The sequence below is a fragment of the Falco punctatus genome (genome assembly GCF_963210335.1).
Source record: "Falco punctatus genome assembly, chromosome: 14".
Classification (NCBI taxonomy): domain Eukaryota; kingdom Metazoa; phylum Chordata; class Aves; order Falconiformes; family Falconidae; genus Falco; species Falco punctatus.
This window is the reverse complement of record NC_137594.1, coordinates 18,614,769-18,631,309: the sequence shown is the minus strand read 5'-3', so window position 1 is coordinate 18,631,309 and position 16,541 is coordinate 18,614,769. Positions and strand designations below refer to the sequence as shown.

The following is a 16,541-nucleotide window of genomic DNA, read 5'->3' as shown; positions in this document are numbered from 1 at the left end:
GGTGGGGAGGAGGCCAGAGGGGCCACCATGTCCCACCTAGCACAAATCATCCAGAAAACCTGTGCCCAACGCTATGCCAAAGAGGCAAAGAATAAAAAAATGGAACCACTAGAGTATGAATTCAATAATTTGATAGGGTTTGCATGTGACGTATGTAAGCGTTCAGCACGGGAGCTGGGCCTGGCACCCGGGGCCGAGCAGGAGCCCGCCCCATCCCGCTGCCGCCCAGCTGGGTCACGGCGTTGGAGGGAAGGGAACTGGCGCTGCCGTTCCAGCGTGCTGCCGGTGTTATTCAGGGGCTGGTGGTGTGGAAGGGAATTGAGGACACAACAATGAACTTTCAGTTTAGAAGAAAAAAACCCCAACAAACCCAAACCACTATGGAAAAAATAATCCTGAGAGTCTGGGGTGTGAGGAAATGTAAGAGTGGCGGTTCTTTCTGCTCTCTGTTCCAGGGTTCAAAATGACTTCAGATGCTGCCTGCAAAGGATGGCGTCTTAAAAGTGAAAGCCAGAGGCCAGACTGAGAAGAAAGGGGGAAAAGCAGAGATTATGAACTAAACAGAATAAACCCCCAAGCACATCATCTGCCTTTGTTGTAACTTATTTCTTTCCTGTGAAATAATCTTTAAATTACCAAATATGAGTAACGAAAAGAAGGTCACGAAGAGCGACCAAATTCAGAAGCAGTCTTCACGGTTAGATGACATCCCTTTGTCCTAAACAAACAAAAGAAGCACTGAAAGTGTCATTAAGTTTCTAAAGGCTATTTTAAAAACGGGAAGTCACTATGTTTTTTACAAAAAGAAATGCACTTGCAGTAGGAATTAAGACAATCTTGAACATAATAAACAGCAAAGGGTTCGGTACCAACTTCTAGCACCTATGGTTGAGTGCAACAGCTGAAGTACAGTATTTTTAAAAGCAGAATGTATTTGTTAAGTCACAAGTTTCTTCATTTGATTTGCAGATGGGGACCTCTATTGGTACAAAATAATTACTAAACAAATGACACCTAGGAACGGACCCATTGGCTCCCATGAAAATGCCATTGGCCAAGTTCTTATTTTCATTACGTCGATGTTAACCTATACTGATTGCAATTAAAATCACAGGAATCGGCCCAGTCAAATGTAATTAACAGAAGAATTTGGCCCTATTGTGAAAAACACCAAGTATTCTTCTAAAAAAAAAAAAAATAAATCCTACAAAGAAGAACTAATATACTTTGAAGTTAACCTTCTCATACTTACGCCTGAGGGCTCTTCTGTGCGCGTGCCTTATGTGTATTTTTACTACAACCTTCGTGTAACCGTGCAGTATTCTAGCTTTGGACTGACATATCTCTGTGTTGGGCAGGATTTTCAATCCTTCATGACTATCTATTTGTCACTGCAGGTGATTGGTAGCACTCAGGCTGATCCCCAGCCACTTTCACAGTTACTTATCTGTCTTTATGGATTCTTCCTGTGTGTCAAGTTGGTGCATAACAGCATTACTGTCAGGGTGACAAAATTGTCCCCAGAGTGTCACAAATGATTCCCTAGCCTTATGGCTGCAAGCAGGTAGTAACACACCGACACTGCCTTTCTAAGCTCATCTTTCTCCAGTCCTGCCACCTGCCCATTATTCCACACACACGTGCAGACATTCCCCTGTACAGATGTAACTCTCAGTTAAGAATTAAGACGGTTCTAATTTTGGTCCTTTAAAATTACCATGAAAAATGAGCACCGGTTATTTTCAGGGTGAAATATTTTTCTCTGAAGACCGTTCCACCGCCTTGTTTTTGAAAAGTTTGGGGGGAAGGAAGAATACACTGCAGAATTCCTGTTTTCCAAATACAAAAACCGTGATTACAAATTCAAAACAGTGGCTAAGACAGCTGTACATAGTGAATTTTGTTGAATTCCTTATGCCACCCAAGCTCTTACCTTCTTGATGTGTTTCTATCATGCAAAGCCTGGTGGTTTTTTTCCCCTATAATTTTGTTGCATTTTTTTACTTAATTATATTCTGCATGCAGTAACATCTTTTTTTTTTTTTAAATAACATTTTCCCCACTTCAGCGCTGGGTGTGAATCTGTGATAAATGAAAATTCTTATTTGACAAGGGCTGGTTTAAATAGACACCCCACACACATGTCCCCCCACCCCCCCTCCACCCCCCAATGTAAAATCATTCCAAGGAGAAAAAAATCCATCAAGTTAAAACAATTTATATGTTATTTGGAGAAGGCTGAGAATCTTGATGAATGTATAAAAAAAGAACGCTTCAGCAGCAAAGCTTGCTCAATAATCTAAAAACTATTTCATGGTCACATAGTGCAATCTAGGATTTCGATGACTCTTATATGAACCATGTTTTATGTAAATAAGTTTTGTTATCTTTAAGTCCACTGTACTTCAATTCTTCGAAATGCTTTCCAGGGAACCGTTGGTGGAGCTGGCAGGGCTCCATGAAGGAGAGCCCCCGGTGCTCCTGGGCTTCCACCCCCTTGCTGAAACCACCTCCCCCTGCCTCAGTTTCCCTAACCGCGAACCAAAGAACATTACACCTATTTTTCACAAAGGCGCCGCACAAACTGCTGAGCAGCGAACCTAGCTAACGTGAGCCGTGCGCTGAGATAAAATGGAAGCCTTTTGTTTGGAAGATGAACCTTTCGAGAACGATGGGGGGAAACGCACGGTCAGGCTCTGCTGCCTTGAGAGACGCAGCCGGGCCAGGGGTGGGTGATCCTCCTCGATGTTGGCACAAGGGAGGACAGAAGCGTTCCGGCCAACACGCCTTTGGGTGTCCACACACACCCCTGCCACCCCTCAGCCCATCCATCCTTCACCTGATGAACGCAGTTGTCTGCATTTCCAGAGAGGTTCGGTATGATTTCTGACACTAGAAAAAAACAACCTAAAAGCAATTTAGAAATACCTGCCCATGAAGTCAAAAGGCAAAATATCTAAAGCTTCTCCTGGAATCTCTGACCTCAGAGGCTGACATGGTTTGATGGGAAATTTAATGTAATAGTCTGAGAAAGCCAAAAGGCCTATTGTCAGCAATGAAGTCTGAAAGTTAGCAGAATTAATATAACTGTACAATGGAAGTGCCCTCGAGGGACAAGGCGGCGGAACCAGGGCAGAGGGAAAAATGACTTTTGAAGTCATTTCACTATGACATTCTGTCATCACTGCTAAACGGTAATAAAAAATCATCTGAATCACCACATGCTCCAGTGTGTGTCCCTTCCTTATCTAATAGAAAGTAATAACACTGACGTCCCGCGCCCCACCTAAGCTGGGAAGGGGCTCTGCAGGGACTTGGGGAGCTCCATTTTGAATTGCTAAATGCAATAAGAATAAATGCAAGTGGGAGTCTGTTTAGCAGAGAATGATGTCTGGTCTGTAGCCCATCAAAGCCCAATAAATCTCAATGCTTCAACAAGAGATGAAAATGGTTATCTCATCATTTCAGTGCCAGGGTGAAATTTTCTCCGAGCCCGAGTATTTTTACAGATGATTTATGTCTGGGAAGGGTAGTTGTTTAACAAAATGGCAGATAATGATAAATAGAAAGCAAATAGAAACAGCAGCAAGGGAGTGGTTCTTAGCTGCAGCAGCGGAATAAACAATATACTTACATAAAGTATATGTCACATATAAGTGCCATTATTCTAAATCCTTTGAGTTATATGTTACTCGTAACACCACGTAAAAGATCCGGTAATGCGATTTACAGGATAGGGAATTTAACATGTATGCAAGGCAAATGAGTATCAAAATTCTTCTTTCTGTTACACCTGTGTTAATCCCACTTCACTGAAATCACTGGATTTACAATTTTACAATAAAAAACCTGCTTCTGTGTTTGCTAGGTTGAATGCATTATTATATTAACACGACGGGGATCAGGAGACGGGCTAATTCTGCCGTCCTTAGAATATATTTTTAAACAGAATACTTGTATTGACAGCTTGCTAAAATACAAACGCTTTTACGGAAAAGGGAACGACTGATACATACACTATCTGGACATGTTTTTTAGAAAGTCAACTGAAAAGAAAACTTTTTTTTCCTTTTTTTAATATCTTAGTTGGGATGACATGATAAAACAAATACTCCTGGAGTTAATGATGAGAAGGAAAAGCGTAAAAAGCACACAAAGCTGCCTTTTCGAGTTTTTTGAATGAGAGACACTGTAAACAACGTCAAATTGGAGATAGAGATTTGAGGTCAGGGTGCTTGGTTTGGGTTTCTTTTTCTTTTTCTGCATTTTTTCCTGTGGCTGTACACAAAGGAAAAAAAAATCTAATTACAGCTTTAAATGCCCAAAATGCCATGTCCACCAAAAGCCCGATGCTCATTAGTACTAGTAATTAACTTTACAACTGTCAACACAAACACCACACAGGCTGACAGATAGATAGTAGCTCTGAGGGTGCTAATAAATCCGGAAATAACAACTTGACACGCAGATGCACAAAAGGATGCAGGTGATAAAGAAATGTTGACATCAAATCTAATTATCTTCGAAACGGCCAACTACTGCACAATCCACAGTAATGCACTGTTATTGCTAGTGATGAGCCCCACTGGAACGGCTCTTAACCACAGCATACAACGGAGCTTTTACAGCCCCTTGTCATATCTAGTGAGGACAATATCAAAAAGGAAATTATGAGTGTCATGACCCCTCCAAGTCAAAAATCTAGTGATGAATATAGGCTCAGCAAGGCATAGCAGATTACCCCCTTACGAGTTTTAAAGCCAGGATGATATATGACATTTTTATCAGGCACTTTCTCAGGAATGTCACCAAGAGGGAAAATAAAGGCCCTGAAAAGAGACGACTAGGTGAATTATGCAACTGTAATTGCCGATCATAACCTGATATGAGCTGAAATTGCTCTGTTTTCATATTGAGATAGCATAAAATTGTCGGGAAATGCAATGGCTCCTTAATGTGGCCTAGATGAGTCTAATATTCTGATCATTTTTCACTCAGCTGCTAGGTAAATAGTGCTTCTTTAACACAACCACCGTGGCCCAGGGCAATCTGGGGGCCCAATTTTACACTTGAATTGAGAAAATATGTGTAAACTACAATTTTTCATATTTTCTGCATACATAAGAAGATGAAACATCTTTATCATGTGTATTGTCTGGCTGAGCTTATACAAAATATTAGTTTATCTCTCCTACTTTGGTTTATTCCATAAGCAAAACACATAGATCTAAAGGACAGGCAATATTCTATACCCAAAATAGGTCCATCTTTTATGCAGCCTCATATGAAGAATTCTACCATCTTGTCTTTGAAAAGCGGGCAATTAGCAAGTGCAGATTTTGCAAAATAAATTAAAATATTCTAAAATGCTCACGCTTTTCTGCAAATAGGTGCGAAAAAACCGCAAAACAAAAGGTCACAGAAATATTTATCTGCACAGCCTGAGATATTATTTTAAACAATAACCTCTAGGAGAAAGGAAAGGTGAAGAGCAGTTCTTTATTACCACGCTATAAAAGAAATTTATTTTATCAGAAATCTGCTGTATTAAATGGTTCATAAAATATATTTGCTTAAAAAACAGCTTGAGCCATAACAATAATAATAAAAAACCAACACAAAACCCCCAATGAAACAAAAAGCATGCTACTACCCATTCTCAGATAATAATCAGCAATAATACCTGGGGCAGAAAGGTCATAAACCATACTTCCAAGACAGGAATAATTCATTGTACTACTATGTGTTTAAGAATTAGTTTGATAGAGTCACTATCTAGACTGTGAGATATTGTCTATCAATCTGACCTTCTAAAAATGAACGAACAGACTCACACTTGGTTCAAAACCTCTTTGCTTTTATGATATGCAGCGTCTTATTTATGACGAATTTTAGGACCGGTCTTACGGTGACTGCAGCATCATTTGCAAAATACATCAATGTAAAAGTGAAGCAATACAAACTATTAAATAATTACACCTGTTTTTCTAAATTTCTAAACATCTTTTTCCCCAAAAGGTACCATACTGAAATCCAACCTCTTTTTGCTCTTCTGCTTAAGAGTCAGTTCAGAAATAAACAAGTACATAGGAGGTCAAGAGGTTTAAATTTCTTTGTTTGCATTTATGTTATCTGCTCATAGTTCCTATACATCCACCTTATCTAGGTGCTCCAACGCTAATTGCAAAGCAACACTGACTAGCAGTAATAACCAGCCCTTGGAAAAACCCGGCGTCTTGCTGGTTACTGCAGATAAGAGCCCCTTAACAAAGTTGGCTATTTCTGCCTCAACTTACTTTGAGCTCGCTTTTACATTTTATGCTTTCTAAAGGCTGAGATTTTGTACTAAATAACATAGCGAAGTGCAATACCTCGCTCTACAGAGAGGCTCCAAGCACAGCAGGTTTACAAAGGCTTTGGGGTGTGGGAAGTACGGTACTGAAAATAACACTGTCATACTTTAGTAATCACACGAGTCTCTGTAAAATATTTCACTGGATAAAACAAAACAGGATTGAAATAGTGTTCCTAGCAATTAATACTGTGTGATCCTAAATGTCGACTTGCTCAGATCTCAAAAGAATTTAAAATTGTAGACCCATCCATATTTATTACATTACCACTAACCCTATTATGAACAGTCTTTATGTAATTAACATACCAGCAGGGAATTTAAGAGGTACTTGGCATTAATTTTCAATCCCTATTCTCCATGAATTTGGTACTCAATTGTAGTGATAAATAGAAGACACATGGTTATGATTATGCATTTTCTGTAACGATTATGCACCACAGTAGAAAATACCTCGTAATATAACACAGGCTCACAGTGAGCAAGAAAACATTTACTGCTACATTTTCGTTCCGTTCTAGTAATTCAGAAAGTCAATGACCAGCTTCCTTTTTTTTTTCCTTTTTTTTCCTTTTTCGCAGGATCTATTTACAGAAGACTTTTCCCACAGTCGCTGGCACTTAGCAGAAAAATAACTTACAACCTTTATCATTCTCTTACAAAGTCAGCCACGCCGAAACTGTATTTATTTCATCTTCCTGTCTCTGTATCCCCCTTCCGGAGAGTTGGCGAAGAGGCTGCAGCGCCTGTTGCTAAGCAACGATCCCATAGCACTGCATCACCAATTACAGATTTTTTTTCCCATCATTTTCAGCCTCACAAATTTGGGAGCTGGTATAATAATAGGAAGTAGTGTGGATAACAGAAGTATTATCCATAGACCGGTAAGTCAGCAGATAAAAACTAAAAAAGGGACTACTGTAACAGTAACACTGAACAATTATATTTCAATCAGGGGATTTTTTCTTCTTTTTTTTTTTTTTTTTTTTTAATCAGTGCAGTCTCAACAAAGAACTTTACATATTCACTATGTGTGAATGCAAAAGTAGTTTTGAATTCTGACGATTTCTTGTGGGTCTTTCCGTGCGAGAGAGCACTGCAATATCTGTGCTGCTGAAAGCTAACATGAGATCTATTAGTAATCACATTTCAGCCCAGATTTTATGGTTAGTCTAACCGAGTTAATTTCTCTAATGTTAGCAATTCATGGAAGAGGTCTCTTGTGGCAGCACAAACCTGGGATCCACAGCAGCTGTCAGAAGAGACTCTGAGGAATTCCTTATTAGCCAGAATGCAACCAGGCAGAAAACTCATTACACAGTGCTAAATATACTTAATCACATCTATTAGAGAAAAATGAACTTGATAATTACAACAAATAACTAAAGAGCAAAAAGTGTTCATGGAAAAACCCACACCAGAACGTGTAAGAAATGGGGCTGCATGCGGACTGTGCGCCGGAGAAAGCCGTGCCTCGCAGGAAACCCTTCGGATTCTAACAGGGAAGGATTGCACCACAATGGAGAAATGATTTAGGTTCCCCTTGAAAGTGAAGCATTTACATTAAACAGCTTACATGAATTTAATGTAATAAGTAAATTAATTCCTTAAATTTTAAAAATTAATTTGGAAAGCCCTTCTGAGAGCTGAGAGAACCAATTCTTCCCAACGTGCTTCTTTGGAGAAGGAAGTCTGCTACTGACATTCGGCACGATAAATGAAGGTAATTTCACCATAGCTAATACTGTACTGCAACATGTAACACCAGCGCTCAAGGTCTTTCTTGCTGTCCAGCATTTATTTTCCTTCCAGTGGGGTTGGGTTGTGGGGTGACACGTGGTCTGCAATTTGGCCCGTGGAGCTATCTATACGTTAAAACACAGTTGTTGAAACTGAAGGTATCAGATATTGACCTCATCAGGTAATTAATCATAGGCTGAAACCAGACATAGGGTTCACGTAGTCTTCGTGGAATCACACACCAGACACAACCAGACCTGAACACCACCGGCCGACACCTCCCTTGCTGCGCTGTCCCAGACGCGCCCGACGCCTGCACGTTTTCACCTGCCAAGTGCCAGTGCTCCAGCCTCGCAGCAGTTGATACCTGGATAGACAGGCACCTGCAGGAGACAACAGAGCCCTGAAATGGGCTCCTAAGCCCTAGAGCTGGCCGGACTTTTGTCACTTCCCAACAAACTCCCCCCATATCTGAGGGGCAGCAGCTCATTCTCAAGCAGATCTGTGAGCTTGGTTTGGAGACATTTTGAACCCCAACTTTATTTTAAATTCCCACCCAACCATATGTATGTTTAATTCTATGACACCTAAATAAAGAAATCAGGCATCCTGAAATCACCAAATAAAATCTGAGAAGGGATGCTCTGAGGTTTTCATATAATTTTTGACTTTGTTGGAAGAGGGCAGCTAAATAATGCATGAAGCAAGGCACTTGTGTTTTCTTTTGTATTCAGCCATAGAACATTTTCACTTTGATTTCTATGAAATAAAATATTACATAGCACCTAGCAAAAATAAGACAACTTCTTCACAGCTATATACAAATAAAGGCAGTACACAATGGCCACAGAAAGTCATTACCTAAAGGCTGTCAAAGACGGAGTAAAAGTCAATGCTTTTGGAAGCCAGAGTTCAGGACCTAGGTAGGTTCCAAGTGAGAGGTCTACACTGCCATCTCCCTCTCTTCACCTCATTCCTTTCCTCCAGCTGTCATGAAGAGAGGCAAGAAATGCCAGATTTCCATTTCCTAGGACCATAACTTAGAATGGTGGAAATTAGGAAATAGGATTTGATTCATTATGTGGCCTAACAGCAGCGAGAGATCCAACCCCTGCATGATGATAAATTAAGAGCAGATGGACAAGACTTCGAACTGACAGAAGAAAACTTCTTTTACTGTTCCTTTGCACTTGCTTTCCTTTGTTTTAGCTGATTCATACCTTCCCCGGGTCATTTCTGCTGTCTCTGTATCTTGTCAGATTCTGAATTTTAAAATAAAAATAAAAACAAGTAGCCACAAAGCTCAGGCAGTAGCTACTTCACAGACGTTCAGCGCCACATATATACCATTTTCAAATATGTTCCTTCCAATGAGTTGTACTTATGGACTGATGTTATTTAAAGGAAGAAAAAAATGCAAAAGGTATTCTAAAATTGTCTAAAAATTGAACGCTTTTTCTTTTCCGAGGAAAACCTACCATCCCATACATACATGCATACAGTCCTTTGCTTGGCTGGGTTTTAGGGCAACAGAGTGTAATTTGGTGGTGACAGTAATTCTGGGGATCTTTTTGCTCTCTTACAACCCACTGTTTATCGAGCAGACAGTGCTCTTATAGAAAGAAGCTATCTAACCTTGCAAAAACTATTGACTTTATGATGTGCACTACTTATCCTGTAAATCTGAAGAGTGAACCTTACTATAGCGAACACGATACAGCATTCCTCATGTGTGAACAAAGGTATCACAGAACATATATAATTGCTTCCTCAGTTCTGTACATCTATTAAATCATTTGTTTTTATTTGTACAAACTGAAATTCTAATTTTAGGCCATCACTCAGAATTTAGCACGTACATCACATCATGCTGAAATTAAAATTAATCCAGGCACACATGACTTAAATTATGGGCACAGAACTGTACGTGAAATTTTAAGTTGGCACAGAATTGTACGTGAATTTTAAAGTTATTTTTACAACTTTCTACTGTATTTCAACAAATTTAATTCTCACTTAGTTATAGCAGATCTCCTTCACATAAATATCCAGTAAGGTTGAGAAGTGAAAAACTGGTTTTTGTCCTTCCAGCATCCTTTCTCTCCGCTTTTTATGCTTTCAAAACCGGGCACAGTTCAGATTGGATTACTGAATTAGCTGGACCTTTCACCTGAACTTTCATAGCAGTTTTTATATTCTTATGACTTAGATACTCTTTACCCTAGAAAGTTAAGTTGGCAACACAGATGTGACATTAACTGATATGAACAGAAAGAGAGCTATGGTAGCAATGATAAGATAAAAAAATGAAACAAGCAAGTTTTAAAGGGCTTAAAAGGCCATGATCTTTCTTTATGTGTACAGAAAATGCCTACAATTGCATCAGGATTTTGTTCAAAGAGTAGAAGTCGTCACTGACCGCTCCTTTTAGAATATCAGCCTTCATTGCCACGGTTAAAGGTTTGGACAAGAAAAGTAGGTTCTGTAATACTTCTGAGTGATACAGTATGAACTCTGAGCATAAAGAATCCATACATGTATAATTGTGCAGTGCCAGCAGTGACACAAAGGAGGTATAATATCCTTATAAAACCATCATGTTCAGGAAGGCTAAACATGATGAGAACACCGTCAGAATTTTACCGTTAGTGTTTTGGGGATAAAGGTCCATTGCAATCTTTTCTGTCCTGCTATTCAATAAACAATAGTAGCCCCCCCGCACTTGAAGCAGAAATATCTATTTTAACAAAAAAGTTCATTAGAATTTACTGGGAGTTAACAGGAATGGAAAGGCTGTTGTAGAACTAGAGTATTAATAGTAAATTAACTGCAGATATTTCCTTTTTAATCTAGATAATTCTTGCAGGGTTATAAATCCCTATTCTTATTTTTAATTCTTACTATTAATTTTAATTCTTATTATTCTTATTCTCTCTGTTGGGGAGCTTACGGATTTCTTTTTCGTTTTTTTTTTGTTTTTTTCCTTTTTTGAGGAAAGTTGTGTTCTTTTCCATAAAACTGTAGTATTCTAAACAGGAAAAAAAGAAATCTGTGAGATGTTTGTAGAGCAAGTTTATGTTTGAACATGAAGAACAGTTTGGAAGTCATGGCAGAGCGATGCACAGCAGCAAACACAAGAGCAGAGGAACCATTCCTTTTGCCCTTTTGCAGTCCTCACTGATGGTCCCAGGATTCCACAGGCACCAACTTTTCCTAAGAAAAAAAGAATTCTATTTCACAGCAGCAAAAGCAGAAAATCTGACTAAAATGGCTAAACCAGAGCTTTGTTGTTACGAAGTACGGGAAAACCTCAACAGCTCCAGGCGTTCCAGTTTGTTGTGAAGCTTTTTGTAGTTTTTTTTCTGATTTTCCAACACAGTGTTGCACCAAACACCCTTGAAAAATATGGAAGAGTTAGGAACAACAGTGACAAACAGCGCAAGCAGCAGCAGCACGGTGTGCGAGCAGCTGCAGTAGCAGAGGACTGGCAGTAGGACTGAACACATGGTTGGCACTTATCAAACAATAGAGACAACCACGATATACCAAGGATGGGGTATATCTCTGCGGGGTTCCACCACAAGAAATGACAAGAAGAACTGTATCTATGACTTTCTCTAATGTTCATAACTCAAAAACTCCGACCTTGATCACTTTAGCAGATGGTTTTGCTCTGCTGTGGTTGCAATTAAACAGAGTGTGCCAAAGTGAAGAGCAAATTACCCATGCTATCTATCCCAGTTAAAAAAATCTGCAGTCCTCCAGTATCTAGTGGGACACTATCCAAGATTCGCCAGCCCCAGCCCATGCTGGATTGCCATTATATTTTATGTCAGTCAGTACTTCAGAGAGTCTAAGACCCTTGGCATATGTTCTTAGTTAACAAAATGGAAAATTAAACTTTGTAGCAACCCCCTGCCACTCCCAAAATAAAAGAAAAATTCTATCTACATCAATGAGCAGGAAGTCTGATCTTCCTGTGCCAGCCAGAAAGCCTGCAATATAAGGACATTTGGTTGAAGAAAGGAATTTAAAATAAGCAAACTAGCCTGAATTCACACTCCTGCATTTCAGGTACTGAGGAATATTTGTGAGGAATGAGAATTTTAAAATCACCTCTGATACGGACAAGTGTAAGTTAAGACTTTGACAGAGCTTTCATGCTTTTTAAAAATGAGTTGATGGTTCGAAAATGTTACCCCACGGAAGAACTGCTCCCGAGTTTCTTCAGCGCACTAGAAATACCAACGTCATGAACCCAGTACATAAAAAGAAAAAAAAATATCGCAATAAACCAGGAAGAGGTATCTAAGCATCGCAGCATTTTCACTAACCAACGACCATGTATAAGACCCCATGGAGTTGGAAGGACAGAACATGACAACTTCTAAGTATGAGACCCAGCCCTCAGTTCCCAGCTATCAGAACATACTTGCCTCTGGGCTACACTGGGAAGGAAACATGAGCAGCATCTGCTCCTTGCTTCCCTGGCACTGCTGAACTGGAAATGCCCAAGTACAGTAGTTTTTCAAATTAAACGCATGAAAACCGCAATGAGCAGACCTATGAAAATGATATTTGAGAGTAGGCATGAAGATGAAGAAGATATGTAGATAAACTACCTCACTGGCAAACTCGCATCAAGTTTTTTACAGTCCAGATGGTAAGGGGTAAATGAAAAGGGCACATTTATGTCAGAGCTTATACAATAGGAATAAGAACGCTGATATGGTTTCTTTTTTTATATATAGCTGGGTAAAGAGATCAGAGAACACTGGAACGTTAGCCAAAACAAGTTATCCAGCTGCACTGTGTTTCATCACATATCAATTTTTACTGAAAGAAAACCATACAAATTCAATCAGTTCTTCATATGGTAATATTTAACATTTTTTCCCAAGTTGTTTGATATTATTGTTTTAAAAGTTCCTTTTCCCCCTCCCTCGAACGTGATGTGTGATAGTGGTGAACACAGGGAAAATATCTATCCCTGGCAAGACTGAAAGTCTCATTTACAGTAGACTCAGTAATAAATGCACTGGCGTCTGTGTCAATTGACTGTCTCAATGAAGAACAGGTCGCTATAGGGAACAGTACAAGCAGCGTCTACATTTGAACTCCCACATCCTCATCCCATGCATGTTTGTAGCATCAGTAGAAATTAAATTACCCTAATAAACCTTTCTGCCTCCTTCCCTCCCCAAGAAACGGGATTTTTTTTTTTTCCTGACATCTTAAACCACATGGGTTTTCCCTCTTTTTTGTAAGGCTATCATATGGCATTTGTATGGCACTTTTAATTATTTGAAAATATATAATAGAGTGGAGACATGGATCCCACTTATATAAATGCCTATTAAAAGGCCATTTATTCTCTCAGTAACCATAAAACATAAAACACCTCTTAAAAGAATATAATTCCTTTGTTTCTAAGCCAAACACATATAATAAGACAGCTTGCTCCTTTTAAGTAAATAAAAATGATTTGTATTAAATAAAATGAAATATTGTATGCACTATATAATTTAACAATAAGACACATCAAAGTATGCATTACGGCGAGCTAACCCATGCCTCAGAGGTGTTGCTAGCCAAATACTTTAAACGATCCAAGAAACATGTTGTTACAGCAAAGCAAAAACCACAGCGCGTCATAAACCATCGGTCAGATGAGATGTAAAACCCAGCTCCTAACCACTTGTGGTCACTAAAATCCCCTGGCGCTTACTGTACCCTCAGAATGTTGATTTTGCCCACGCTGGAATGTTTTTAATACACAAGTTTTCTGCCACCTAGCTTTATTCCTGGGTTCTTTAGCGGGAGCTCCCCCACCCACTCTACGCCGTGCGCCCTCGCTGCACTCCGCCGTCAGAGCGGCTGCCGCTCAAATGCTTTCAAGAAGCGTCTTGCACGTAAACGCGTTCATATGGATCTCTACATGCTCTCCCAGTTACAGCCCATTAAAATGGGTGAAACTAATGGGATTTCTTGGAGGTACTTGATCGTGAAACTTGAGCCATAGTTTGTAACACAGTTTCGAATCCCTCAACTATAATGCAAGTAATAAATAACATGATTATGTTGTATATAACCCCCAAATAAAATGAAACCAAAAATGTAATCATTGAGAATATGGCAAACCCCATGACAGAACACAAAGGACGTTAAAAAACACAGCAAAAATAATCAGCATGGAAAAGCTTATACATTGTTTGTGTCAGTTTTATATGGATTTAAACCACCACAGTGCATCCACATTCCCCATTTATGAACTGCTCCATAGTTCTGACTGCTCTATTTGTAAAACCTTTCAATGGAAATACTGTCCACTCCATCGGAATGCTTACAAAGATGATGAGTCAGTAGTTTTTCTGAAAAAGGAGGAGTTTTCTCCCCAAGAGCACTGGCAAGTACAGTGTAGTTTAGGTTCTAGTTATGCCAACTGCCTAGGAGAAAAAAAAAAAATCCACCGTTGCTAGCAATAGTAGTAAATTTCTTTTAAGAAATATGCCCTGCGGCAACGAAATACACTGTAAACCTATGGATTTCTATTATTCGTGAGGAGTGCGTGAACGGTGCCACAAAGTGAAATGTGAACTGGAAAGTTAGTGAGTTAGAGAAGAGTTTACAAACACTAAAGCTATTTCATGAAAAGAAACCTCTCCAAAACACGACAGAACCACAGACCTCCCACTGCATCCCAAACCGTCGGCACTACATCATTAACTAAGATAGTTGCTATATCTTAATTGTCATTTCCATGACTAAATATTTATTATACAGTGCTCCTAATCCTGAAGAGATCAATTGTTGTGACACTTGCCCTGCGGCTGGCACTGCGCGTAGAGCAGCACAAAGAGCCGCTCTCCGTGGCACAGATGGGTAGGAGACGGGAAACTGACGCTCTGCTCATCGCAACACTTGTACGTTCCACCCACAAAATGCCCCACCAATGGCAACGGTAATTTATTTTATGCTGCTTGAGAAAACTCTTTTTAAGTAATAAAACAATCCTAACTAAAGAAATAATGAAGCACAGTGGAGTTTTTCCAAATAACTGTAACCCCCAAATATTTTACTTTATGGATCTAAATACATTTCTTGGGTGGGAGGAAACCCACTGACACGAGCACATCATCCTTTTCAGTCTATTTTTACAGAAACGGCAGAAAAGACATTAACATATTTCAAACATTTATATAAAAATATCCACGTTAAATAATAATATTGAGGTGATTTTTTTTTTTCATACCACAATGTCAATGAAAAATGAGAGCATAATTATGTAATTTTTTTTGTTAACTTTAATTAGCAACCGGACCTTTTGCTGTTATTTTGCAAATTAACCTGCACCTGCAGTTTCTTATGGCAACAGACTTCACCACCAAAAGTCATATGGTGGTACAGTAATATTTAATAAACACTTTTTATTAACCTTTCTTCCATCCAGAATATTACTACAGTCAGTAAATGTTACAACAACATTATTATATTGCCTAAAAATTGTTATTAATTTGCATTTGATTGACTCCATGTGTCCTACGAGCCTAACGGCATTGCTAACTGTTTGTAGCATGGAGCTGAAGCTCTCGTGAAGCAGATTCACACCCATTCACACCCGAGAGGATGCGCCCATCGCACAAACAGAAGCCAAATCCTCCTTGGTTTGGTGGCTCTAGGAGCGCTGGTGAGCTGTTCATACTGATGGGCATCATTCAGTTTTCAATAAAGTGACAGATACTTGTGGAAATAAACCGTCGACAGATTTGCTAAGTTGTGTGAGTAATTAAGTATGTTAAGCTAAAGATGTTGAACAATAGTGCCTTCCACCAAGATGTATGCTGTAACATCAAAAAATAACCTGGCATCTGGTTTCTTTATTTAAGTACCTTTCTTAGGGTTTGGATCTTAATTTTTTACAGTTGACAGCAATGTTATTTGAGCCAGTCAGTGGCATCTGGTTGCTGGGGGGGTGGGAAAAAATAAGGAAAAAAAAAAGAGGAAAAAAAAGGGGGGGGGGGGGGGGGGGAAGGCTCTGTGCACTTTAATTAATTGTGGAGAGATTACATGGTCTTCCAACCGTGTAGTTTGTCATCAGAGCACATTACAGATTTATATTAGATGTTTCTCCACAGTGTCAAGAATAATTAAAAAGGGATAGGAAATGATGCCAGCTAGCAAAGCTTTACATCAGTGGTGAAAGTTTTATATTTATTACAGCCAAACAATTTTAAAAGAAGATGTCAATTTTGTAGTTATACTGTGCAAGGAATAAATATTAGGTGGGTAAAGCAGCCAATACATTTCAGCTGCTTGAATAATGAGAGGTTCATGTTTAATCTATCAGACCTACCAGAATTGGTGTGACATGTCAGAGTTATTAATGAAGCAGCATCCCCTTTTCTCATAAAAACATCCTCTCAATACAATAACTAACATATGTTTTTCT

General features: G+C 39.2%; 1 protein-coding gene across 5 annotated transcripts in view; it reads right to left on the bottom strand.

Annotated features, from left to right (window-relative positions):
* The window catches only part of FTO (FTO alpha-ketoglutarate dependent dioxygenase), a 260,515-nt gene that overhangs the window by 51,503 nt on the left and 192,471 nt on the right, over window positions 1–16,541 (bottom strand). Inside the window, exon 9 of one of the 5 annotated variants that reach the window (XM_080364734.1) lies at window positions 10,177–11,305. The exons of the other annotated variants lie outside the window; for them this stretch is intronic. Within the exon in view, the coding sequence (XP_080220860.1) occupies window positions 11,197–11,305 (109 nt within the window). The 3' untranslated portion in view covers window positions 10,177–11,196. Of the gene's footprint in view, window positions 1–10,176; window positions 11,306–16,541 lie in introns of those variants that run through there. 5 annotated transcript variants of the gene reach the window in all.